Source organism: Callionymus lyra, chromosome 3, assembly GCF_982586985.1.
Source record: "Callionymus lyra chromosome 3, fCalLyr1.hap1.1, whole genome shotgun sequence".
In the NCBI taxonomy this organism is placed as follows: domain Eukaryota; kingdom Metazoa; phylum Chordata; class Actinopteri; order Syngnathiformes; family Callionymidae; genus Callionymus; species Callionymus lyra.
Window position 1 is genome coordinate 29102394 of NC_141820.1, and position 24032 is coordinate 29126425.

Below are 24032 nucleotides of genomic sequence, written 5' to 3' on the forward strand. Positions count from 1 at the left end.
CTTTTCAAAAATGGTGAATGTCAGACACCATTGCCATGTGGACTGAACAACTCATCTGGTTGTATTATGAAGGATTGTAAACTTAAGATTCAAATCCTCGATTTATGTCATGCCTACATATATATATGACTTGTTACGTCTTAAACTACGAGACACGTTTAGTGGCTTATTCAGGGTGAAAGGAGGTATATTTCGAAGTAAACCACTCAGGACTTCAATTCCCATACATCTTTGCGGTCAATCACATGACATGTAAAAAGCAATGCGTTTCATAACAGTTAACCTCCGCCCCACCCTTTTTAAATTATTGTACATTTAAAAATTACTTCTAAATTGCTATTTTATTTATATTTTAATCCGATCATTTTAGCGATCTGCGCCGAACTGTTAAGTGACGGTGTCGTTTTTTGACAATATAAGATCATGACGTAGTTTATATGTGGGGTTAAGGTCATCTGATCAATAGTTTTATCTAATATAATAGGTGTTTTAATTCATAACAAAACAAAAAAACACCGTTTGTTCTTTTAAACGTTTCCAGAATATATCTTCTGAGTCGCACATACATCTTAACCTTTAACCCCAGCGACGGACGAGCTTCAGCAAAATGGCTACCTCCATGAGACATATTGCTAGGCTTCTACATCGCTTGTCACCTTCTATATTCTACCCGCTACGACCATCACAGGTATGTGTTGTAGGATCTACCTTGTTTATATAGTTTTGGTCGCTTTTATGAATTATTAACTCATGATTCGATTAAAATGTCGTCCTTGCCTGTAATTGTTGATGTTAAGTTCATATCCATCCATGCTTCGGGAGTGATGGGGATAACATATCGTACACTATGTACAAGCTGCTTAAATTTCTACTATATCATCCAAATTACATAAAATAATTGAAAAGCAAAGTAATTACTCAAATACAAGTGGAATCTAAAAGGGACATAAATATATACACAATGCATCAAACATGAAAACATTTATAGCAATACTGATGGCAAATATCTCAACATAAACGCTCTTTATAAATATTAACTTCACGGTCAGTCAATGCTTGCTTCATGCCACAAGGACATTGTATTTGTCTCTTTGGTTGCTATAACAACCTTATTAAAGGTCTTAAGAAACACTTTATGCCACATTATTGCTTCGATTTGCAAGAACATATGTACATTACAACATAGGATTACGAGTCATATTATATTAGTAAATAATGCACAATAATCGACTATTTTAAACATGACAAACAAACGTAAAATAGCTGTAGAGAACAGATAAAATAAGAGTTACCATGATAATGCTGTGTTACTGTGTGACACCCTCCTTAGCTCACAAACAAATGATATTTATTTGCAGGGTACAACTCAATGTGCATTTCACCCCGAACACTGCACAGCACTGAACTTGAATATAGAATTCAGGAGGTCATGTGGTTCCGTTTACTGCTCTTTGATGTAACTTCCCATTGGAGCCCTGAACGAACCCAGTCATCTACTGTTAAAGTACTGCTACTTTGTTTTGACTTTTATGTCATTGGCCGTTTATTGTCCTTGATGTGGATGTCCCTTTAATATGTGTTGAAAAGGCGTCTTGCTTTGATACAGCAGCTTTAATAGATTGTATAGACTTGGAAAATACAACGATGAAAGGATTTTAAGATAATATCCTGTCTTTGATATTTTGTCAACATTTTAGATGTAATAATGCAAAGTCTCCCTGAAGAGATCATCATTTTAACCTGCTGTTTTAGTGGCTAATAGGAGTCCTTCAAAGTTCTTAAATCAGACAATAATCTGTGCAATCGCTGTCCTTGCATCTTCAGTTGTGTCTATACAGAGTCACGTCCAGAGCATGGCTACCTCCTCTCTGTGCTCCTCCAAGTCGTCCATTCTGCCAGGCTGTTACCGAGGCTGATGAAGATGAAGTTGAAGTTAAAGTCAAAGTCTCTCAATATATCGACGAACCATGGCTGTACCTGGAGAGCGAAGGTGTGTGAGAAACGAGGAAGGAATGTATTTTAATGTAGTCCTTGATATTTCATATGAGTAACTATTTTGTCTATCACCAGAGTATATCGAACGTTATGGAACCAATCCTGTTTGGACCGGTTACCGTAGAAATCACAAAGGAGGGATTCCCCCACAGAAGTCGCGAAAGACCTGCATTGTAATAAGCATAAATCAGTCAATATTAAAATATCAAGAATATTTAGAAAGTGGCTGTAATACAAGTGTGATTTGATCTTTCCACTCATGGCATGTCGTTTACTCAGAGAGGGGGGAAGGCCTGTGGAAACCCCTGCCCAATATGTCGCGATCACAACATCATCATCCATTTTCAGGTGAGTCCAAAACTCTTTCTCCTCGCCTTTAAACACTGACATGGACATGTGTCGTCGTTACAGAATGTGAAGTTGTTGCAGCAGTTCATCAGTCCTCACTCGGGAATGGTCTATGAAGCCACACATACTGGTGAGTCCTCTCTGTGCAACACTTTCCTGAGCATAAATATGACGGACAAAGATCATATGAAGCAAAATTGAAAACACTGTGAAGTAAAATGAAATTGTGGTGAAGACATGATGTGCGCTAGGAAATGTGATTAATGTTTGGGACTATATAAAAAAGTCAATATGGTGTTTCAGGTGTCTGTGTAAAGCAACAGAAGCGGCTCGACCAGGCTATTAATACGGCAAAAGACCATGGTAGGTGTTTCATTTTCTGCTCCTACACTTTTTACACACTTCGCAAAAGCCCCATATTATGCTTATTTAAGGGATTTTTAGAAAGGTATTTGACTCGGTGGTGTTGCTTAAGTAAACAAAATGTGTTTTCCCCTAAGCACCCATTTTTAGTTGTATCAAGCGTCATTCTCTCCAGACTGCTTGTTTAATCATTCTTGTTCATCTCAAAGCTGATATTTGTGTCCTGGCTTGTCATTTCAGGTCTTCTTCCCTTTCAAATCAGATATGTGGACTACACAGGAGAGGTCTACACCAACTCCCATGATGCAGTGGGCTTCACCCAACCTGCATCACTGTCAGGAGAAACCTGGTACGATTGGTATGGTCCGTTAAAAGCAGATGAAACGGAGCTGGCCAGAGTCAAGAAGTTGTACAAACCATATCTCAAGTAAAATGTATTGATGTTACAAATAAAAGGTGGATCTTGATCTGTCTCTGTTGTTGTATTTCTGTTTTAAATGCATCCATTCAGAGGTGTGTTGCTTTAGAAGTGCTTCAATCCTGAGGTCAAGTCGGCCTCAAACTCTTCAACTTTCTTGTGTGTCCTTCATTGTTACTTGTCTTTCGCTTCTTTCCCTTGCATTTACAATATGTTGCCCGTTTCTCCTTAATGTATGTCTAAACTTTCCCAGTCGGATCTGATAAACATTCCTACATCTGGTTTCTTCACCCACAATAAAAACCTGTCTTTGTGTCAGAGCTACGATCTCTGAAACATGCACCACGGCAGGTCTCACTATTGTCCTATCTTGTATTCTACTTCTGCTGCTACATATCAACCCTGTCTGTAGGATCATCTGTGGGAGTCAAAATGGATTACTTTATAAACAATACATTTAAATTAGCTTAGGTTTGTTAAAACTGACACAAAGTTAAAATCATTTTTCAAAATGTAATTGCTTTGTTTTTGGCCACTGTTCATATACTTGCTAAATTAATTAAACTGCATTTTCTTAATTTCTCAAAAGTAAATGTATATTTATGCTATGAAAAGACCTAAAAAAGTACCTCATGTACAATGTACTTTGACTAGTGATTACGTCTATTTTTAGCTATTGGAGGAGGGTTCTAAAATATTGATAAAATGATTAATTTTTCTACAACACAGGCTTAAATATGATTGAGAATTAAAAATGTTTTAAATTTACAGAACTATAAATGCGTGTTCAACCTAGTTTACGGGGAACCATATACTAGCGTAGTGTGTGCGCCACTGTGTGGAGTTTAGCTGTGGAAAGAAGATGCTATGTGTTTAATTGTCTTCATCTTGGTCTTAAAAGTGTTTTCACCTTTATCTTGCCCTCTAAGTGTTATTTGAAGGGAAGGATAATATTGGTTAAGTTGTACATGAGCAGCAATCTTAGTCTTAAACATATAAAATGTTGTTTCATGAGGCTGTTTTTATTTCCAATGTCATAAAATAAAGCTACAAAAAAATGAATGATAATACTTGCTACAAAAATCACAAGTCACAAAATATCTTTATGGTACATTATTTATTGTTAATTTGTTGATGCTACATGATTAAATCTCTTCACTTGACATTAGCAAGGCTTTGATTTTAAAAAAAGTCAAACATGTGAGCCGAGAAGAAAGCGCTGTTCGGGGGGGCGGGGGGGTCTTGCATCAGTTCAGCAGCAATCATGGGTTGACCTTGTTGACCATAGTTTCTCCTAGCGACTCCAGCACCTCCTTCTTGTAGTCGTCGAAGTCTCCGTCGATGTTGTTGATGGCGTAATCCTCCACCACCCACAGCTGGCACTGCGTCTCTGTGATGAGCCGGGCGTCGTGACTCACGATGATCACAGCTGAGCAAGAAAACAGAAGAAGCCACGGACATTTAATCAAGCTGAATAAACCCTTGGAAACGGTAGTCAAATACAGATTCTTACCTCCTTTATATTCGTTGATAGCCTCTGATAAAGCGTCAATGGACTCGATGTCAAGATTGTTGGTGGGTTCGTCCTACAAAGACAGACAGAAAACATCAGTTGCAGGATAAATCTTGCATCCATTGGATTTGTCTCCATGACCTGTTTGTTCATGTCATCAATGTGCAATTTCAAGTTATCATGATTAATCCAAGCCAATGATTGAACATGTTTGCAAGGCTCAAAAAGCACCTACCAGAATCAGCACATCAGGCTGACGACAGGAAAGTTCAGCAAACACCACTCTGGCCTTCTGACCGCCTGTTGAAAGACACACCTCGTATTAGAGACGTCTCATAGGACTGGTCCACTTGATTCTTGGTCGGCGTCTTTACCGGACAGCTTGCTGATTTGGATGGTGTGTGCATGGCTCTCAAGACCGAACCTTCCCAGACACTTCCTGCCATCCTGGTAGGGCAGGTTGAAGTTCCTCATCAGGTACTCCGTGGCCGTCTCCTCCATGTTCAACTGGTCCGCGTACTGCTGGTTGAAGAAGCCGACTTTCTGCAGGAGTACAACAGGTCATTTTCCTTCAGGGGACCCCGTCAATGCTGCAGCAGGAGATCCTTGTTCTGCTTAAATATTGCTCTAAAATAAAAACAGCAACTATTTTGACGTGTGGTGTTTTAAATCTGTTCTGTTGACCTAAAACATGATTCACAGCATAAATTGAACGTTAAAATGATTGGTATGTGGACCTTTATATAAAAAAACTGTTAAGAAAATAAAACTAAAGAATCAAGGTAAACCAGTTTGTAATGGCCCTATACCTTTCCACACTGCACATTTACAAGTACATTTTAGTGCTTTAAATATGCAATTAATTATAACTTTTTGCCTCATTTGATGGCGATAATATAAAAACATCTTTGGCCTTACCAAACGATGGTTTTTCCTCATCTCTCCCTTGGTCTGGAGAGGAAAAAAAAGAACAACATTCAAAACAACATCAGCAGGAAGGAACTCCTACACGAATACATACAGGATGGATTTTTCCCGTGAGCAGCAGCAGAAGAGTACTCTTGCCAACACCATTAGGTCCAACTATACAAACTGTAGAGAGCAATTAAAACATGAGTATTTGTCAGGTAAACATCAGAAGATTAATCCCGACAACTGAAGGAAGTCTGTAGCTTGACACTTACTTCTGGACTCCATATCAATTCCAAAGTCCACATTCTTGAAGATGACTTTGTCTTTATTGTAGCCAAAATCCACAGCTGAAAAATGGTTGTGAATTAAAATGTTTTTCAAATTACAACAAGCAGAGGTAAAACAATTACACATCAATTATATCAACTAAACTCTGGAATCTAACGTGCATCGATCAATACTGGTTTGTTTTGTTGTTACTTCTCTAAAATCTGTCAATAAATATTAGAACTTTATTATATTAGTTTGGTTTTGTTTGTCAAGATGTCACCAGGCCTAATGTTGTTATGCTAAAATATTTGATTGAACCCTTTCAAGCTGCACAGCAAACTTACTGTGCAGACCCAGGATGGGGGGGGACAGCGGTGGGGGGTTGGGGAAGGTGAACTTGACCGTGTACTCTTTAGGCCTCTTCAGCAGCTCTGTTTGCTCGTTGCTCTCCTCCTCCTGACCTCCTGGTTTTTTCTTTCCCTTTTGCTGCTTCCGTGTCAGAGCGTCTTTTGTGAGCTTCTCCTGAGGTGAGCACAGACGAGAAAGTGTGAGAAATCACTCATGTGACTTGATGCCTTGGACGTGGCATGTATGGTGACATGAGCATGACACCACTTGGAGACACTCACAGCCTGTTTGGTGGACTTGCCTCCACCCTTCAGGTCCTTCAGCTTCTTTTCCTGCTTGTCGTACTGTTTCTGCAGATCCTTCTGCTTCTGCACGTACATCTTCTTAAAAGTCACTGTGAGCGGAGAAAACAGACAACTTAAAGATAAAGTTAATAAAATTAATCTTGTTGTATTCTGAGGGGGAGACAGAGTAGAATAAGATCAACTCTATGTCAAGTTTAGATGTGTGACTTCTGAGTTCAGTCATTCAGTGGGTGTTCGCTCACAATAGTTTCCTCTGTAGTAGTAGAGTTTCTGGTTGTCGAGGTGGATGATGTCAGTACAAACGTCGTCCAGAAAACTTTGGTCGTGAGAAACAATCAAGAGGGTCTTCTTCCAGCCTTGCAGGTAGCTGGTGGACGACACAATGATGAGAATGGTGCAGCCATTATATAGAAATGGTAACTTACTTGTTGAGCCAGATGACAGCATTCAGGTCAAGATGGTTGGTGGGCTCATCCAACATCAACAGAGTTGGCTCCATGAACAGAGCGCTGTGGAACAAAACATCTCTTTATAGACTTTTGGTGGATCACCGTGACTGAATTTGTCTGTGTATTCATTTTAAATTACATTTTGAGTCCAACTAACCACTTTCATAACCTACATTTTCATCATCCTTTACTTGGCCATCACTAGTACAGCACATGGATTATTAGAATTTTTAGTTCTTAACCCATTCAATTGTTATATTTGTTCAGTTAGGATTTATCTTGAGCCAATATCGGAAATTTTTATGCAAGTACTTATAGCACATTTCAAGGATTTCTACACTCTATTTTGGCTTCCTTTGAAATCTTTATTCTTCCGTTGATCAGTAGTTTCCTTTAGTTCTTTTTTTTTTTTACTTTGCCTTTAATCTCTTTAATTGTATCTGACAGTCACTTGTGTTATCCAACGGAAAAGATCAAATTACTGCCCTTTTACTACAGATTTTAAAGGCAGACTTTGGTCACAATGCAATATTGATGCAATCATTTACCGGGCCAAGGAGACTCTCATTCTCCATCCTCCAGAGAACCTCTTGGTGGGTCGGTTCTGCATCTCAGGAGTGAACGACAGACCAGCCAAAATTCTTCGGGCTTTTGCCTCAGCAGCAGCAGCTCCAATCGCCCTCAGCTCTTCATAGACCTGACAGAGAGAGTTTAGCCAAGGGAGACAAAAACAATATGTGATCATCTCAATCATAATGTATTTATATTAATAAGTAGACCTGCACATACAACACATTAATTAACATTAATTTAAAATATGGTGGCTTGAGTAAACTACCCGCCAAAAAACACTTGTTAGTAAAACAAAATAAACATTAAAAGTCATAGCGGTTTAATTAATTTATTACTTGTCAATAACATGTGCCAATAAAAAATATTGCTCTACATCTAGCTTATGAATTTGAGCAAAATAAGTTACTGTTGAAATATGTGGATATTACACAATAATTGTATACATTATAAATATATAAACATACACATACATACAAGTTGTCTAAACAACTTGCACTGACCTTATCCAGCCTGTCAGCAACATTGTCTTCTCCCTTCTCTAGACGAGCCTGGAGCTGCCTCTCCTCCTCCATCAGCTTCAGACGGCGAGTGTCGGCCTTTAGAACTGCCTGTACAGCTGGAGTATCGTCGGCCACAACCTCTGATCTCACACAAACACACACAGTTAGTGAAAGAGAAACACTGCTAGAATAAATAAAATGGTTACTTACCCTGTTCACAGAGCAGCACATCGATGTTCGGGGGAATACTGAGTGCTCTGTTAGCAATGTGTTTCAGCAGCGTGGTCTTGCCTTTTCTGAAAATTATTATAGAAATACAAGAATGATTTAATGATATCCATTAGGTATGTGTAAACATGAGATGCCAAAGTAAGTCACTGCTGTCCACATTGATTAGATCAGGCATCTCTAAGCTCTGGTATAAAACCCTTTTACACCAAAACAATCCTATTGTATTTGAGCTTTTTCTAAACAGTTATGAACAGTAATGGACATTTTATCCTCCGATCATGTCAATGTGAAAGACAGAACTAACAACTTATCCTTAACTAATGTTTTGTACTAGTGTCAGTGAACTGTAATACTTACCCATTTGGTCCAACTAAACCATATCTTCTTCCTGCTACCACCAGCAGGTCAGCATTGACAAAAAGCTCTTTGCCATGAGCAGATATGCTGAATCTCTCAAGCTGTAGAGAGTCAGACATTCAGATCATCAAAGTGATATTTATGATTTTTCAGATTAATTCAAAACAAGACTGAACCTTTATATCAGAGGCATTTTCCAGCATGGCTTGTCTGGACGACATCTCTGCCTGGGAAATGGAGAAATCTCCCTCCAATGCGTTCTGAGCTCGAATACTGGCGACCTGACGCTCATACTCCATCTTATGAGAGACAAATCACAACCTTCAGAGACACATTTGAAGGGGGAAAAAGGCAATTAGGCTTTTAAATGCAACTACCAGTTTCTTCTTTTTCTTCTTCTCCTTCTTGCTGAGGTTTGCAAAGGGGTCATCCTCTGTTGGCTTGGCCTCTGTGAAGTCAATGGCATCTTCAGCACTCTGAAAAGAACAACATTTCTGTTTACCGACCAAGATCACATTTTACATTAGCAAAGTGAAGACAAATGTACCGACCATCATCATCTCTTCTCCATCACTATCCCCATCTTCTTCATCCTCCTCCTCCTCCTCTTCCTCCTCGTCTCTGCTGTGAGTCACCTCAGCGATTTTAACTTTCTGTGTGAAGAGTTCAATCAAATAATTGTCACCAGGTTAAGCAGAGGAACTCAAGAAGCATGAACACAATCTTGTCGTTGGCCCTGTTAAGGATGTGGCCATCCAGCACCAGAGGTAGTTGAAGGAACTAGAGAGACCTGATGTAAAATTCTACACATACTACATACTGGCACTCCGAGTGGGTTGGACTAAATTGCATCCTGAAACTATTTGAATACATGCTAAAACAAACAATTTCAAGGCCATTCTTTTTTACATAAACTGACTAACCTTGGCAGGTTTGGTCTCCGTTTTCTTGGTTTTCTTTGACGCCTTTTCAGTGGCATCATCCTTCTCCATCTCGCTCTTCTCATGAGGTACCACCTGAGTAATTGACCAGCTTAGTAAATTTGAATTGTAATTGTTATTAATTAATATATAAATATTTGTATTATTATAAAATATGTATAATTATTATTATTTTAAATATTTGTATGTATGTTTTATGTTTGGTGAACTGCTGTGACAAATTAAAATGTCCAAATGAGGGAAGAATAAAAGTACATCATCATCATCAAAAGCATTTCCAAACCTTCGCTGGTTCAGGCTTCGGTTTATTTTTTTTACTGTCCTTCTCCACCTGCAACAAATAAAAAAAACTGATTATGAAACATTTCACAACAAACACATAGCCTTTCATTTCTTAGCAACATCAAATGCCCATATTAATAAGTTTTAATATTTAATTTTACTTTTGTTAATAGACGACAGGAACACTGCAGTTGCACTAACAATGGAATATTGTTTATAAATATAGATAGAAATTTATTGATCCCTCAGGAAATTGTTTCTTTAAATTGTAATATATTTCTATACGTTACTATGTTGTAGCCTGAATTAAAACACATTAGATAGTCTCATGTTTATACAATATTTGGCTCATATCCACAAAAAATAAGCAAATAACCATGACAAAATGACATTATTTAAAAATATTTAAGCATAACATTTTTGATTTACAACCATTTTATACATTTAAAGATTTGAAATAAAATCACTGACAAGTGTCTAAAATGATTTTGGGTAGAATGTCAGACCACCAAAAAAAATAAAAATCAGGATCAGAAAAAGTCAGATTTATACGTTAGTTTTTAATATTGAATGTAGAATATTTGTTTTCCATTTCACTTTTACAGTAACTATTAATGCTCAAAGTAAATGTGATGGGGTCGAATGTATAACTATTGCCCGTTCTCCAGACAAATTCATGATATTCAGATCAGTGACATGCATGATGGCCCAGTGGCAACAGCCAGCGTACATCAGTGAGAGAACCACTGAGGCTGCTGGGGTTTTTCCACTACAAGGACAATGCTTAAGCAACTGTCAATTCTTTGTCATACTAGCACAATGGCTCCACCACCATCCAAACCACTAGACAACACACTGTAGAAAATGCAAGCCTCCCAAAAGTCTATACATGTTGAATGTATTTAGAATCAAGTCACTAAATTCTGTTTTCATAACATGTTAAATTTTAGTCATTGGTAGCTACAATTTAACCAAACATGTAATTATTGCAAAACAAAAAAGATAAACCTCTTCATAACTGCATCCAGCTGAATCAGTAAAACGTACCTTTTTTGCTGGTTTTACTTCTTCTTTAATGTCTTCATCTCCATCACTTTGACATAGAGCAGAAAAGATGTTTCCACCCTTAAAAAGAGGAAAGATGCTTAAGTTGTTTGCATGTCAGTAGGGAGAAGAGCAGATGTGACCAACCTTCGTTTGTTTGCCTCCTTTGTTGGGAACAACTTTTACAAAAGGGAAGATGTACACAATTCAGACGTTATAAACACCTGTAATGACAGAGTAATACTATGAGCATCATACCAGGCTCATCCTCATCCTCGTCTTCTTCATCGCTTGCTTGAACTGAGAGTTTTTTCAACTTCTCCATGACATCTTCATCTTCATCTGAATCTGCCGCCTTTCCTTTACGCCTGTCCTTTTTCTTTTTATGAGGCTGAAATCCACAGATGTTAAAGGTTAAATGTCACATATTATTATAATTCACAGAAAAAACAGTGGTATTCTGTTGCCGACATTTTTTTTGCCCTTTTCTGCTGTTTGAAATCCGTGCCATTGGATGCTAAAAAAGGAAAGTGTATTTATTTATTGATCAGATCTACCTTAACAGTTGCAGTTGACTTTAGGATGGTATATTTACTTTTAATTGCCAACATGACATCTGACCTCAAGTTTCTTCATCCCAAACCCAATCAAAAACTAAAATTAAACAAAAAAAAGGTAGCGGATTAGAACAATATTATTAGCAAAGCAGATATCAGGTTAGGAAGAGATTGTTGATCTAAAGCTTGATTACAGACTTGCTCGCAGAGAGGAATGAACAATATTTGAACTCAAAACAGAAAACAAACCAACATAGAAGAAGCGGTTGAGCAATAGTGATTGAAAAGTGTCAACGTGTCAGTAGACTTGAAAATAATTTATACACACTCATCTTTCCTCATCCTTACCTGCTTTCCTTGCGTAACTTTCGCAGTGGGTTCATCCACCTTTTCAGGATTTACCTCTGAGGCAAGATCTTCGAAGAACTAGATGTGAATATTGAACAAAGTAAGTAAATACGTTTTAGGAAAAAAAAAGTGACAGTTGAATGTGAAACTGTACTCACACTTTTTTTCCCCTTTTTGTCTTTCTTGCCTTTTTTGACAGTTTTCTCCACTAAGAGAATGAAGAAATTAATTAAAACTAAAACCATGCAAACCTATAAACAATACGTTTTGACCTTGCTCTATATTTTCTTGTTTTACAACAGGATCATGCGACATGGATGCTGACTTGCTGTGTCAAGCCCAGATCAGATAAAAGAAAGCGAAAAAGGCAATCGACTCGAAGGTTTTAAGACTATAAACTTCTCTGTGAGGAGACATGCTGTCCCATTTAGAAAAGTCGCGTTAGCAGAAACAAATATTTTAAATTAAATGAACTATAAACAGAGTCAAAAGAGCCGACTGTGCTAGGCTAACAAGTTGCTTATGAACGCTGTATTACCTGCTGGCGTGGGGACCTCGTCGCCCACCCACTCCGCTTCCTCTTTGGCTTTTTTGGGCATTTTCTTGGCAAAATGATATAAACGACAATAAATCTATAAGTGTCGTATTATTAAAACACGTGTCAAAAAGGCCCTGAATACCAATGCCGGGTGAGCCACTGGCGTAGACTCTTCTTCGCGGCTTGTTTGTTGGCGCCACATTACCACCTACTGGTGTGGATGATACCATCTGAGAGAACCCTTATCAATTATTATAAGATTAAAATGAATGAGCAAAGTCTATTTTATGTATTTGTTGTACGGATAAGAATGAGGTTTAATATTTTACCAGTAATTTTTTGAATCTGTGTGTTTTGGTTGGTTTTCCAAAGAAAATAGGAGAATAAAATACGTGGATCGTCCAATTATTAACTTTCTGGAGGTAATATATATATATAAGGAGTTTATTTTTGTACACAACATTTAAGCAAAGAAATGAATTGCAATTTTTGAAAAAGCGCCTTCCTCACTTAAAAGTTAATTTCATTATAACGCATTATGAAAATACCATACTCACTCAAAATAGTGTAATACCAATACTAAAATAAAAAAATAAAAAACAATAAAATGATATAATTATGAGTCCAAATCTGAGGATCAGTTCGGTGTTTTTTTTTTACCAAAGATGTTTAAATGCCAAACTAAACATTGTTGGCTTCCTTAATTTAATTGAAAGAGGGAGGAGATATTTTCAAGTTCAACCTCGATCGACTTCTGGAAGTTTCAAGCGTGTGTCACACACACACAGTCCTTGAGCGACACACGCTTCCTCCTCAGGCGTGTGTGCTCGTACTCAAGCCTTGCAAGGACACACACAGCCTGGGATGACATTTACTGTAGTTTATTGACTTAAACATCGTTGACAGTTGACCACGACTCTAAATCCGACCAACAATTACTAATTCCTAACGGATACGGAGACATTCTTTGTCATAAAAAGGTAAGGTTGACAGGACCGTTACCAAGCCGGTGGTTAGCTCATCTATTGCTAACCTACATTAGCCTAGCATGTTGCTATAGGCTAACAATATTTAAAGAATTGTTCAATCAATTGCACGAGACGAACATTTAGCTTTTTTTTGTGTGAAATAATGCTATGGTTGTATTTGGCATGTTTGTGGGTATCTGTTTGTTTTACAAGTTTTATATTTACCTTCCATTTCCGTCTGGACCAATGACGCCAAACTTATCAATAACACAGAGACGCATGTTGTGTGTTTATTGCAAACACATGTTCTCTAATTCATGACTAGTCGCGAACATGTAAACGAATTACAGTTTGTTTACCGCTGCACGTTACGCAAGCCATTACGTTCCCACCATGTTGACCGGCTACACTGACCGTATACGAGTGGGAAAGGTCATAAACACGACATGTTAGCCAGATAAGTTTATTTCTCTGTGTTTTAAAACTGGACAGTCAATGTTATCTGTGATTCTAGACTTGTGGTCAGAGAGTCATGTGCTGCTGACAGCCTTCAAACACAAGTGGATGGGGAGGTTGTTCTCATTTATAAAATGTAACAATGTTTAAAAGGCTGTGTTTATCTTTGTTTATTGCATTCGTGTGTCTTTGTTTCTTTCTGTTTGATAAGGATAAATGTTAATGATAATTCTCATTCGAGTTACTGAGGTTTTGTGTGTTCTAGACATGTGTGGGAGGACTTTCAGACACATCCAATGTGACAAATCCTTTAATTATAATTCCAAAACAACCAAAATGCAATAGAAATAACTTTAACAAAATGTACAAATATAAATCGATCTTTTAAAGTGGTCAACCCAATGATCGGTAAATACATTTACCAACCAGGACGCTGCATGAAGTCAATTCAACAGTGGTTTAGGAATTTGTTCTTGGACTGAAATGACGGATGAGGAGATGTAATGTGAAATATTTTCAATCGTTTCTTAAACCAACATAGCTGATGTTGTGGCCTCTAAGTTTTGCCAGCTATTTCCTGATCTAACATTGTAAACAAAAGTAAAATGATTTAAAATGATTTAGTTAAAGCATGAAGTTGATTCTGGCATATCTAAACGTCGTGTCTATGATTTGTGTAGCAATGAAGGTAAAAATGTGTTGTCAATGAAGATGCCAAAAATGGCCCAAGTTTACGGTGAAACCTTACTAAATCAATTCAGAGGTAGACGACACTTTATAAATCTCATTTGTCAAAGACATTCACAAAATACTGCTCAAAGACAACTAACTGATCGGCAGCTCAGTCTCCACAAGAATTGACCTCTGGTTGCCCCGTGCTAGTCGAGTTTGAGACCCCTGACTTAAACTGTCCAAGAATAAGCCAGTGGTATGCACTTAGATCTTCATATCCTCTCCAACCCTTTTGTTTTATAAATACTTTTGAATTGTTGTGACAAATTCTGGAGTGAGGGATACTATTTAGAGCTTTTCCCATTAGCACTATGTCCAAGACATAACTTAATACAATATACTAAAATGATCAATCACCCCTCTCTGCTCTTCATTTAGATTTTATGTTTGTTAGCACATTTTATCCATAAACCTTTTTTTCTTCTTCTCCTATCACTTAACTAAGCAGTGTTCATTATCGAGCACACTGCCGTGCTTTTCTTTTGCCTTTCTCTTGGTCGAACTCCTCTAGCCACGTTATGGTCAGTAGGTGGGCAAAGAGAGTTTTAAATGCCTATGAAGTATTTCAGTCAGGAGTTAGTGAGGGATATTTGAACTTTGGAGAGTATGTGAAAGCAGTACCTTTTACCAGTAACCCATATCCCACATGTTGTTATTTCCTTCTAATAATGTGCCTAAAAATGTTCTTTTTTTGTTTATATTCGGTTTATTAGTTGATTATTTAAGTTTTGTTGATTACTTATTTTGTTTCATTTTGTTGATTATTTTATTTATTTGATTTTTAATGTCCTTTCATTGTTTACTTCATGTTTTGCATTGTGGGTCTGAGAGGACCACAATTTCATTTATACTGTATGTCTTCATACATGTATATTTAACAAATAAAATAACTTGAACTTGAACTAATGACTCCACTTCAAACGCCAAGGCCTTTGAAACAAAGTAATTTGGATGGATGAAAGTAACATTGATTTATGACCTCGAAAGATCATGTTTGGTTGCTACAGTAACAACTGTTGAAGCTTGATGAGATAATAAGGTAAACTAAGAATCCAAATCGACAGTTAAAATGGTTGCATACAGCAGCAAGTAATTTATATTTATAGAGCACTTTTCTATACCAGGATCACAAAGCGCTTAAACAATAAAAAAATATATATATACTAAAAAGATCAAGATAACACCAAGAAAAACACAGGTGTCCCAGAAAATCAGGGACGTTATTGTTGATACTTGACTTCTTTCTGTCTTCACATAGGTCTCAGAAGAGACACAGGGTGATGGTCAATTGGTGATTGGGTGACCCCTGCCCCTGTCCTAAATGGCTTTTAGCAGGGGAAGCGTGGCCTTTTGGGTTGGTTGGATTCGAAGCCATGGCAGAAGGCAGCACATCGCAGCATACAGTCTTGGTCAGGTATCGTGCACAACTTTTATACCATTTGTTATTTTGTAGTTATTTAAAGGATATTTGTTTGTTGGGTGATTTCCCAAATATTTATGTCAGTTAAAATTTACCGTTCAACCCTCATCTATTACAAACTTGGTCTATTAGGTAACAACAATTATCAGATGTGAACTAAATGTATTTCCCCAAAAGTCATGTTGAATTTTATTGAAACTTAAATGCCATTTCAATCCATTTTAACTTTGTTATTGTCCTTTGTATTGTAAATGATGTCCATTTTTTGAAGCATGCTGACCACAACAACACAAATAAGTCTAAAATTATAATTTACTTAGAGCTGCATAAGCAAGTGTTATACTGATAATTCCAGTGATTAACTAACAGACCTTTAGTTGGTTAAATGCAATGACAAATACACAAGAAAGACTTAGTAATTAATAACCAACGTGTATCCATTTACAGAATTTTTTTATTTATTTAACAAAATTGTTCAGAGTATTAAAAAAAAGCCTTAAATATTTTCTTACTAACCAGTGTGTTATCCTAGGGTCAACGTGACCCAAAGGCCAGAAAACAAATTTGTTTTAGATATCCCTTGTGTCGTCTCTGGGTCAAGGTGAACGACCTCCACCACTGCACACGTATTTCTATCTATCTACCCGACGGGCGAGCTGAACGATTACAGACCGGTGGCACAGACTTCACAGCTGATGAAGACACTGGAGCGGCTGGTCCTCAAACACCTCAGGCCAAAAGTCCAGCAAGTGCAAGACCCCCTGCAGTTTGCCTACCGGCCCTCCGTTGGTGTAGAAATTCCTTCCTTCACCTCCTGCATGGGACCTACTCCAACCTGGATAAAGGAAGCGGCTCAGTGAGGATCCTGTTCCAGGAATTTTCTAGTGCCTTTAACACCACCCAGCCCACTCTGCTCCAGGACAAACTGACTAAGATGCATGTGGACCCTGGTCTCCTGGCTCTCGGACTATCTCACTGATCGACCGCAGTATGTCAGGCTGAAGGACATCACGTCCGACACTTTGGTGTGCTACACTTCAGACTTCTGCTACAACTCAGAGCTGAGTCTCGTCCAGAAGTATGCTGACGACACTGCCATTGTTGATGCATCGGGGACAACAGCGAAGACGAGTACAGGAGTCTGATACGTGACTTTGTGGACTGGAGTGAGAGGAACCACTTGCAGCTGAACACCTCAAAGACCAAGGACCAGGTCTTGGACTTCGGGAGGTCCAGGAAAAAGCCACGTCCATCAGAGGCAACGAGGTGGAGATAGTTGACTACTATAAGTACCTCGATGTGTGTCTGGACAGTAAACTGGTCCTGCAACACAGACCATGTGCAAAAGGAAGTTCAGAGTAGACTGTACTTTCTGAGGAGGCTCCGATCATTTAACATCTGCAGGACTCCTCTGCATGTTCTACCAGTCTGTGGTGGCCAGTGTTAGGACTGCACGATTCAGAACAAAATGAGAATCACGATTTTTTTTTTGCAGAATTGAAGAATTGAGATGATGATTCTCTCATAATTTTATTTACCAATGTAAATATTTATTGAACAAACTTTTGTTTTTGTTTTTTTCTTGTCTACACAACCTCTGCATAATTTTAACAATAATCATTTTTGAACAATATTTATGTGTAACACGTGTGAAGGTGATGAGAGGGGTAGATGATCCGGTGCTGCTACTGAAGCATAACCCTGTTTGCAAGTTGCGTCGTTTTGGTTTGTGTTGCTTTGAATCCAAAAAACTTCCACACAGCGGAATAAGCACCTTTTTTTTGAAGGCGCATTACAGTGAGTTTATCATCCTGATGGTCAGCTGGGTTCATTTTCTTCCTTTCTCTCAGTCTCAACTCCTTACACAACTGTTCAGACTCTCAACTGCTCTCCTTTTCTCCGCGACGATCACATCTTGAGGGTGGGTGCTTGTGAGGGAGCGCTTGTTTCTATGCAGATGACGTCACGGATCATAATCGCCGTCACTTGGAAATTAGATCGTCTATAAGTAGGAATCGAGATCGCAATTTTTTTTAACGATTAATCGTGCAGCCCTAGCCAGTGTCCTGTTTTATGCTGTGGTGTGTTGGGGTGGGAATGTGTGCAAGAGGAGTGTCAACAGGTTGGACAGATTGATCAGGAGGGCTGGTTCTGTGGTTGGCATGAAGCTGGACTCACTGGTGACAGTTGCTGAGAGGAGATCACTGGACAAACTACTGTCCATCATGGATGATGACAGTCATCCTCTGAACACTGTCATCAGTGAGCAGAGAAGCAGATCGAGCACGAATGATCCTTCCCAGATGCAACACTAATAGACTCAGGGACTCATTCATTCCTCATGAAATTGTTTAATGCTGTTTAATTTGGGGATTTGGGGGGCAGGAGTGGAGTGAAAGTATCATGATATTCTATTCTATGTTAATCTTTGTATCCTTTGTCTTTGATCTATGTTCTTTATCTTTAGACTTGGATTGTGTCATCTTGTTCTTTCTTTTTATTTCTCTTTGTTCTTGTTTTTGTTTTTATTTTTATGAATTATCGTCTGTATTGCTGTGTGCTAATTGGAAAAACAATTTCCCGAAGGAGACCTCCAGAGGGATCAAAAAGTTCTATATATCTTTCTATTTCTGGAAGACAAGGGATACCTCAAACACGACCTCGGTCCCTGGGTCACCTTGTCCCAGAGGCCGCATAAGGATTATATATATATATATATATATATATAATTATTTTTGTTATTGAGTATTTCTTTAACTGAAGTATTTTTTATTTCCCCTTTCACTAAGATCAGAAGTAGACGTCCTTATGAGCTTAGAGAAAATATTAACAAATGAGTTTATCATCGAATCATCAATGAAGCTTATTTAGTTTAATGTGCTATATTTCTACTGCATCGTGGATATCCTGATCAGAAATCTCTTGTCTTTTTCAGGCCTTTGACCTGCAATGGACCAGTTCTATCCGCACTGTGAGCAATGCATCTTGGGCTCTGGCACCCCCGAACAGCCTACGATACAAGCAGACTAATCAATCGGTCCTGTCCCACCCCTTCCATCATGTCCGCCAGCAACAGAGCGGCACTGAACAGGAAGAAGAGTGTGAATCACCCGACATGTTTGTGCTGGTGCGACAGGCAGAGACCTGCGGCCCCCCCACCCTGCTGGAGATCCCCCTGTTTAGTCAGCCTCCTAAGCTTCTGCCATGTGGGACACATAGGCCCTTGGAGTACTTTTTCCCCTTGACCACTGTGGAAGGTAGCAGAATGGATGACATCAACATCCGCAGTGCCAGAAGTACCAAACCTGAGCATGGTTGTTTCAGGAGTCTGTTTGAAGCTGAGCGATGTCCGGCACCGTTTGTCAACGGCTCTCACTTTTACTGCTTCCACTGTCCTGTCGTCGATCGCTTCCCTGAGGCCACAGGGAGGTTCGTCATGGCTGCTGGAATAGACAAAAAACATGCTACGATGATGTGCAATCAAGTGTTGGAGGAATATGAGGATGGAAACGATGAAGACAGAGAGAAACTCGCTTTGATGTATGAAAGGTTGCAGGTGGAAGTAAGTATTGTACTCTGAACACACGCATGAGAAATTTGAAAGATTGTGCATTACATTTGAAAAAATTAGCTTCAGTTCAGCCGATCAAGATCCCTTGGTTTTGTGTTCAAATGTGAGTTATTGGTAGATTAAAAATGGGTTAATAAAGTTTGTAAAAACGGTCAATTTTAGGATGAAAGTCAAATATCGGATACATTTTGTGAATGATGTTCGTGCATGTTCCAATTAAAAAAGTAAATAAAGTTCCAGTTGGTGATGTTGAAGGCATTACCTGATAAGAGAACTCGTGTATATGACTGAAGTAGCTAATTCAAGCCAATCCCAATCAAAATGTCTGTCCACATGAACTTTCAGGTCTTAAAGTCAACTAAGTTTCAGGCTTTCTAGTAGGTTTGACGTCTGGAGACTTGACATGGACACTTCATGATCTGATGTTTTGCCTTATTTAAACCACTGCTTTGTTGGTAACCCTCCTCTTGGCCCGGCATTCTCCTCTCCACATGTTCAAGATGTCAATCAAATAGATCCCTTGTGTGTAAGAGCTCTCCCGGCCATTTTCCTTGAAGCCAGAACTGGATCAGTTACTTCAATCATAAGGATTGTGTGAATTTCAACTTTTTTCCTTCCAGCTTCCGAAATTCTTCTATAAAAGCCACGACTACAGCATGTACACCAACGATGTGGAGTTCATCAATGGATTTCTAAACACTAAAACAAAGTAAGTGTCTTTATTTAAGTCCCCGACATGATTGTGCTCACAAGGTCCAAACGTTCGATGTTTTCCTGTGATTGTAGAGGTCGCCTGGTTTACCAACTCACCCTCACCCTGTTGCACTGTGTATGTGCGTTTTACTTCGCTGAGGCTAAAGTGGAGGTGCTGAAGCTGACTAAGCACATGGAGGACCGGTCCATCAAGGCTCGCTGGAGGATCCGGGGTCTTCCATTTCACACGCTGATGCTCCGCTTCTATCGACTAGATAAATCTCAACTGTACCGGTAAAACAGCGTGATGACTATACAGTTACACTTTTTAATGATTGAGAAGATGTGTGGTTGCAATTTAGGGATTTAATGAAATTAAAATGTATGTCACGTTATTGTGACCAAAAATTTTATAAGTATCATTGTTATGGCGATCTTGTTGCAATGTGCTTAAAATTCACTAATCACCAATGATTTATAGGTTTATTTAGCAATGTAGTCAAATAAAATCACACTTGTAAAAATCTATTAGGTTTTGCAAATAAATAAAACATAAAAGTATAAAGAAAAACACACAGTTGTGATAGAGAAGTAGTGCTGATGAGAGTTTTCTTCCGTTCTACTACTTCTCTAAAACTTCATCATCCAATCCATGTTCACCACAATTTAAAGTTAGTGTTTATCTTTGTCATAACCTAAACTGAACTGTGTCATGGCTTTCTTGTTCTATTCATCACAGATTTCTTTGATTTACATTAGTTTTACTTAAACGTTAACAAAACGTTTCTCTAAGTAGAATATTTAAATACTCTTATCACCTTGTTGATTGTAGCTTCCATAGAGAGGACTATTTGTCTGTTTCCAAGACTCAAGTAATAACAAAATTAATTTGGTCAGAACTCATGACGTCTTGACACAAAAATGACACAAAGGTATCATTCTTTGTCTATCAATCAAACCGTAAACTGAAGATTGTTTTTTAAGGAGTCGATGGTGTTGACTATGGTTTGACAAGAGCTTGTACTGCGTGAAACCAGGAGATGGCAGCACAAGCTCTCCGTAGAAAGGAGGAAGATCCAGTTTGAACGCTATGAAACCATTTGTAGGTGTGAGCTGTTGTATGCAAGTCTCCACTCTGGCTTTCATCGGCACCATCTGGCTGAATTTAAAATTCAATGTTGACACATTGTTCCCCAAAGCTTCATATATGCAGAGATAAATTGGTGCGGCAACTGGTAGGAGTGTAGACTTGAATGCATCTGCAACAAAACACATGTATATACATGTATATAATGTATATATAGATTGTGTGCGTGCGTACCACTGGAGGATATATTGGGGACTTCAACATGAATGGATCACTTGTCTTCTTTAATGAGGACTATGACGAGAGGCTTGTCAAACACGTCACACCTTCTAGTTACGATGGTGTAAAGGCCGTGTGTAAATAACCTTGTGTGAGAACAGTTTATGACAGTATGGCTTGGATATGTTCCTTTATTGTGGTCCGACTCATTTCTGCTTATAACCGTTTCCTTTTGTTCAATTACTTTGATTGCCCTAATTAAACGTCTCACTCGCCCTCGTGCAACGATCCAAGAGTAATAAATCCAGCTCCACCATAAATGCACTGACGTCAGTGCGAGATATTACTGGTCCTATGGCGGACAGAAATGTACACAAACCTCCAAACAGTGAAGTTGCCAGGTACATGAGATGGTTGAAAGTCCCATGATGAGGTCAATAGGGAGGGGTAGATGGGGTTCACTAGATTTCTTAACCAAGCTTCACTCTTGAGTAAAGCTGGTAAACAAGTAATCTGACCTATGGTGTCCAAAATGTCAGCCAAACATTACTTGGCTCTTATAAAGCACTTGACAAAATAGCGGAGACATTCAGTCATAAAATGCAGGACATTACATGGTCATCAAAAAGTTAATACTTACAGAAGTGCTACATATTCATTTGGTTAGAAGGGACTGGTGTAGGATTTAGATTCTACCTTTTATTATGTTTTCCCAGTGAAGCACTTTATTAAAAAATACATTCATACTAGAGCACTGACAAAATTGTATTGACTTATAGGCGACTATTTAACAAATAAAAGTCTAGAACAAAGAAACATATTTAACACGAACATATTGCTGGAAGGCTTCTAGATCGACTAATAAATTAACCCGAAAGATGGTTTAAAATGTCACTGCATGATGTATTAATAGTCACTGGTTGTTATTTTGTATTTTTCAGTTCTTATGATGCTTTTTCGACCTTCTATCTGAGGCAAGATGGACTCATCCATTGTCACAAAGTAGAAAAGGTAAGTTGAGTCAGTTCTCTTAACTAGTGGAATGGAAACGAGAACATTTAGCGAACGTAAGCAGCAAGTAGAAGAAAATGTTTGCTCAGCAATATGTACCGTCTCTGCCTGCAGGTAATGCCGGCTCTGCCTCCCGCGTTGCCGTTAGGACCGTCCTTCCTGGCCGGTGCTGTATTTTCTCTCGCCATGCATTTGGACCGATCTGCACTCAACCTCCTGCCACCCCTCACTTCCGCCGTCAAGCAGTCGAAAAACTGATCCTGACTATGAACGAAGCACGCAGACTCATCCTATAGATGTACAATTGTTGAAGTTATGAAAGTTGAATTATCCTGCTCATGTTCCTCTATTAAAAGATGCTATGGAAAACACCTTTCAATGTGAAAACTTCAAAACTTTGAAGAATAATTGGTATAGTTTGTCTTCAACTAACTCAATTGAAACTATGTACTGAGAGACCTTTCAAGGATAAAACCAGAAACCGACACAAAGTGATGTTTCCTTAGAACAGTTGTTCGAAACAAAGGAAAATAGTGCAGAGACCGCCCCCTAGAGGACTCTTAAAATAATGACACGGCTTCATGAAGCTTCATCAGACCATCGCTACCTCCAGCCAACTATAATCACGCTTTGTTTATACAATGCATCACTTGGATGTGGGGAATTCCAGGATTGATAACATGTTGTGACAAACCTCGATGCTTGGCCAATCACAGCAGAGTGGACTTGGTTATGGTAAACAAGATTTAATCTCCAGAAAAAGTGTTTTCCGTGGGTGGGACTTAAGAATATTTTCTAATGTAATAATTTCAATGAAAAGAGTTTTTTATAAAAAAAAGTCATACTCAGACACTTAAACACACTTTACATGTTACCCTTTAAGCTCTTAAGTACTGAGAGACTTTTTTAAGTTACCAGGAAGATAAACACAGAAACGGACACATCAAGAGCCTTTATCTTGTATTCTAAACAAATGTACATGATTTACTAGGGGGAGTCAGAAACCATGTTTTCATTCTTGCTTAAATCTGCTTCCGAAGTCAGCAAAAACATGACATTAATTCATTTATTTAAGGCTGTTCTTTCAATATGAGGTAACATATCTGCTTTTGGAATACATTGTAAGATCCTTTTAATAGTGGCTTTAAATAAATCAAAGGGGTAACAAACTCATCTTGCTGACCTACAAACAGCAGGTGCCTGAATCCACCTCGGGTTCTCTTGAGTCCGAGGCTCTTGCACTATTTGTCCAGCTGGTCCAGCCCAGGTGCTGAGTTCTCAAGGGGGACGAGCATCGGATCGAGAGCTGGAGTTATGTCCAGGTGAGTTATGATTTGAACTAGTATAAATCTGTGATCCATTCAAACCGGTTCGCATTTTTTTTGTTTGTTTCCTATCGTCAAACCCCAAACAAAATGTTTCCACCTGAAGGATCTCACCGTCAGCAGACATCAGATACTCTCACAAAAGCATTCCTTGCCCTCACTGGAAACTCTTGGCAACACAAATGGCTGCACATGAGTAAATGGTTGACGGATTGTTTTCTACATTTTTACCCTATTTAGCGTCTGCGCGTGCGTGCG

The 24032-nt window shown here is 38.6% G+C and overlaps 3 protein-coding genes across 3 annotated transcripts; 2 read left to right on the forward strand and 1 right to left on the reverse strand.

Moving 5' to 3' along the window:
- Nucleotides 1-341: 341 nt before the first annotated feature.
- mrps18b (mitochondrial ribosomal protein S18B) lies at nucleotides 342-3173 on the forward strand. Its single transcript, XM_087787422.1, has 7 exons — nucleotides 342-688; nucleotides 1825-1990; nucleotides 2071-2168; nucleotides 2275-2343; nucleotides 2407-2473; nucleotides 2647-2706; nucleotides 2947-3173. Exons 1-7 carry the CDS (start codon nucleotides 608-610, stop codon nucleotides 3135-3137), a joined length of 732 nt encoding a protein of 243 aa, XP_087643548.1. The 5' UTR covers nucleotides 342-607; the 3' UTR covers nucleotides 3138-3173.
- A 1051-nt stretch (nucleotides 3174-4224) lies between these two features.
- On the reverse strand, nucleotides 4225-12462 carry abcf1 (ATP binding cassette subfamily F member 1). Its single transcript, XM_087787423.1, has 26 exons — nucleotides 12293-12462; nucleotides 11913-11962; nucleotides 11755-11832; nucleotides 11108-11240; nucleotides 10997-11028; nucleotides 10853-10930; nucleotides 9807-9854; nucleotides 9506-9598; nucleotides 9134-9235; nucleotides 8960-9058; nucleotides 8759-8881; nucleotides 8583-8683; nucleotides 8205-8290; nucleotides 7995-8134; nucleotides 7470-7618; nucleotides 6898-6981; nucleotides 6715-6839; nucleotides 6449-6561; nucleotides 6164-6341; nucleotides 5822-5896; nucleotides 5659-5729; nucleotides 5556-5588; nucleotides 5012-5180; nucleotides 4873-4937; nucleotides 4638-4710; nucleotides 4225-4553 (listed from the first exon to the last, which is right to left on the reverse strand). The coding sequence occupies exons 1-26, from the start codon at nucleotides 12351-12353 to the stop codon at nucleotides 4387-4389; spliced, it is 2526 nt and encodes an 841-aa protein (XP_087643549.1). The 5' UTR covers nucleotides 12354-12462; the 3' UTR covers nucleotides 4225-4386.
- A 615-nt stretch (nucleotides 12463-13077) lies between these two features.
- c3h6orf136 (chromosome 3 C6orf136 homolog) lies at nucleotides 13078-22820 on the forward strand. The gene is made up of 7 exons (XM_087787424.1): nucleotides 13078-13272; nucleotides 15707-15862; nucleotides 18804-19430; nucleotides 20060-20148; nucleotides 20226-20426; nucleotides 22380-22449; nucleotides 22564-22820. The coding sequence occupies exons 2-7, from the start codon at nucleotides 15770-15772 to the stop codon at nucleotides 22705-22707; spliced, it is 1224 nt and encodes a 407-aa protein (XP_087643550.1). The 5' UTR covers nucleotides 13078-13272; nucleotides 15707-15769; the 3' UTR covers nucleotides 22708-22820.
- The last annotated feature ends 1212 nt before the right edge of the window (nucleotides 22821-24032 follow it).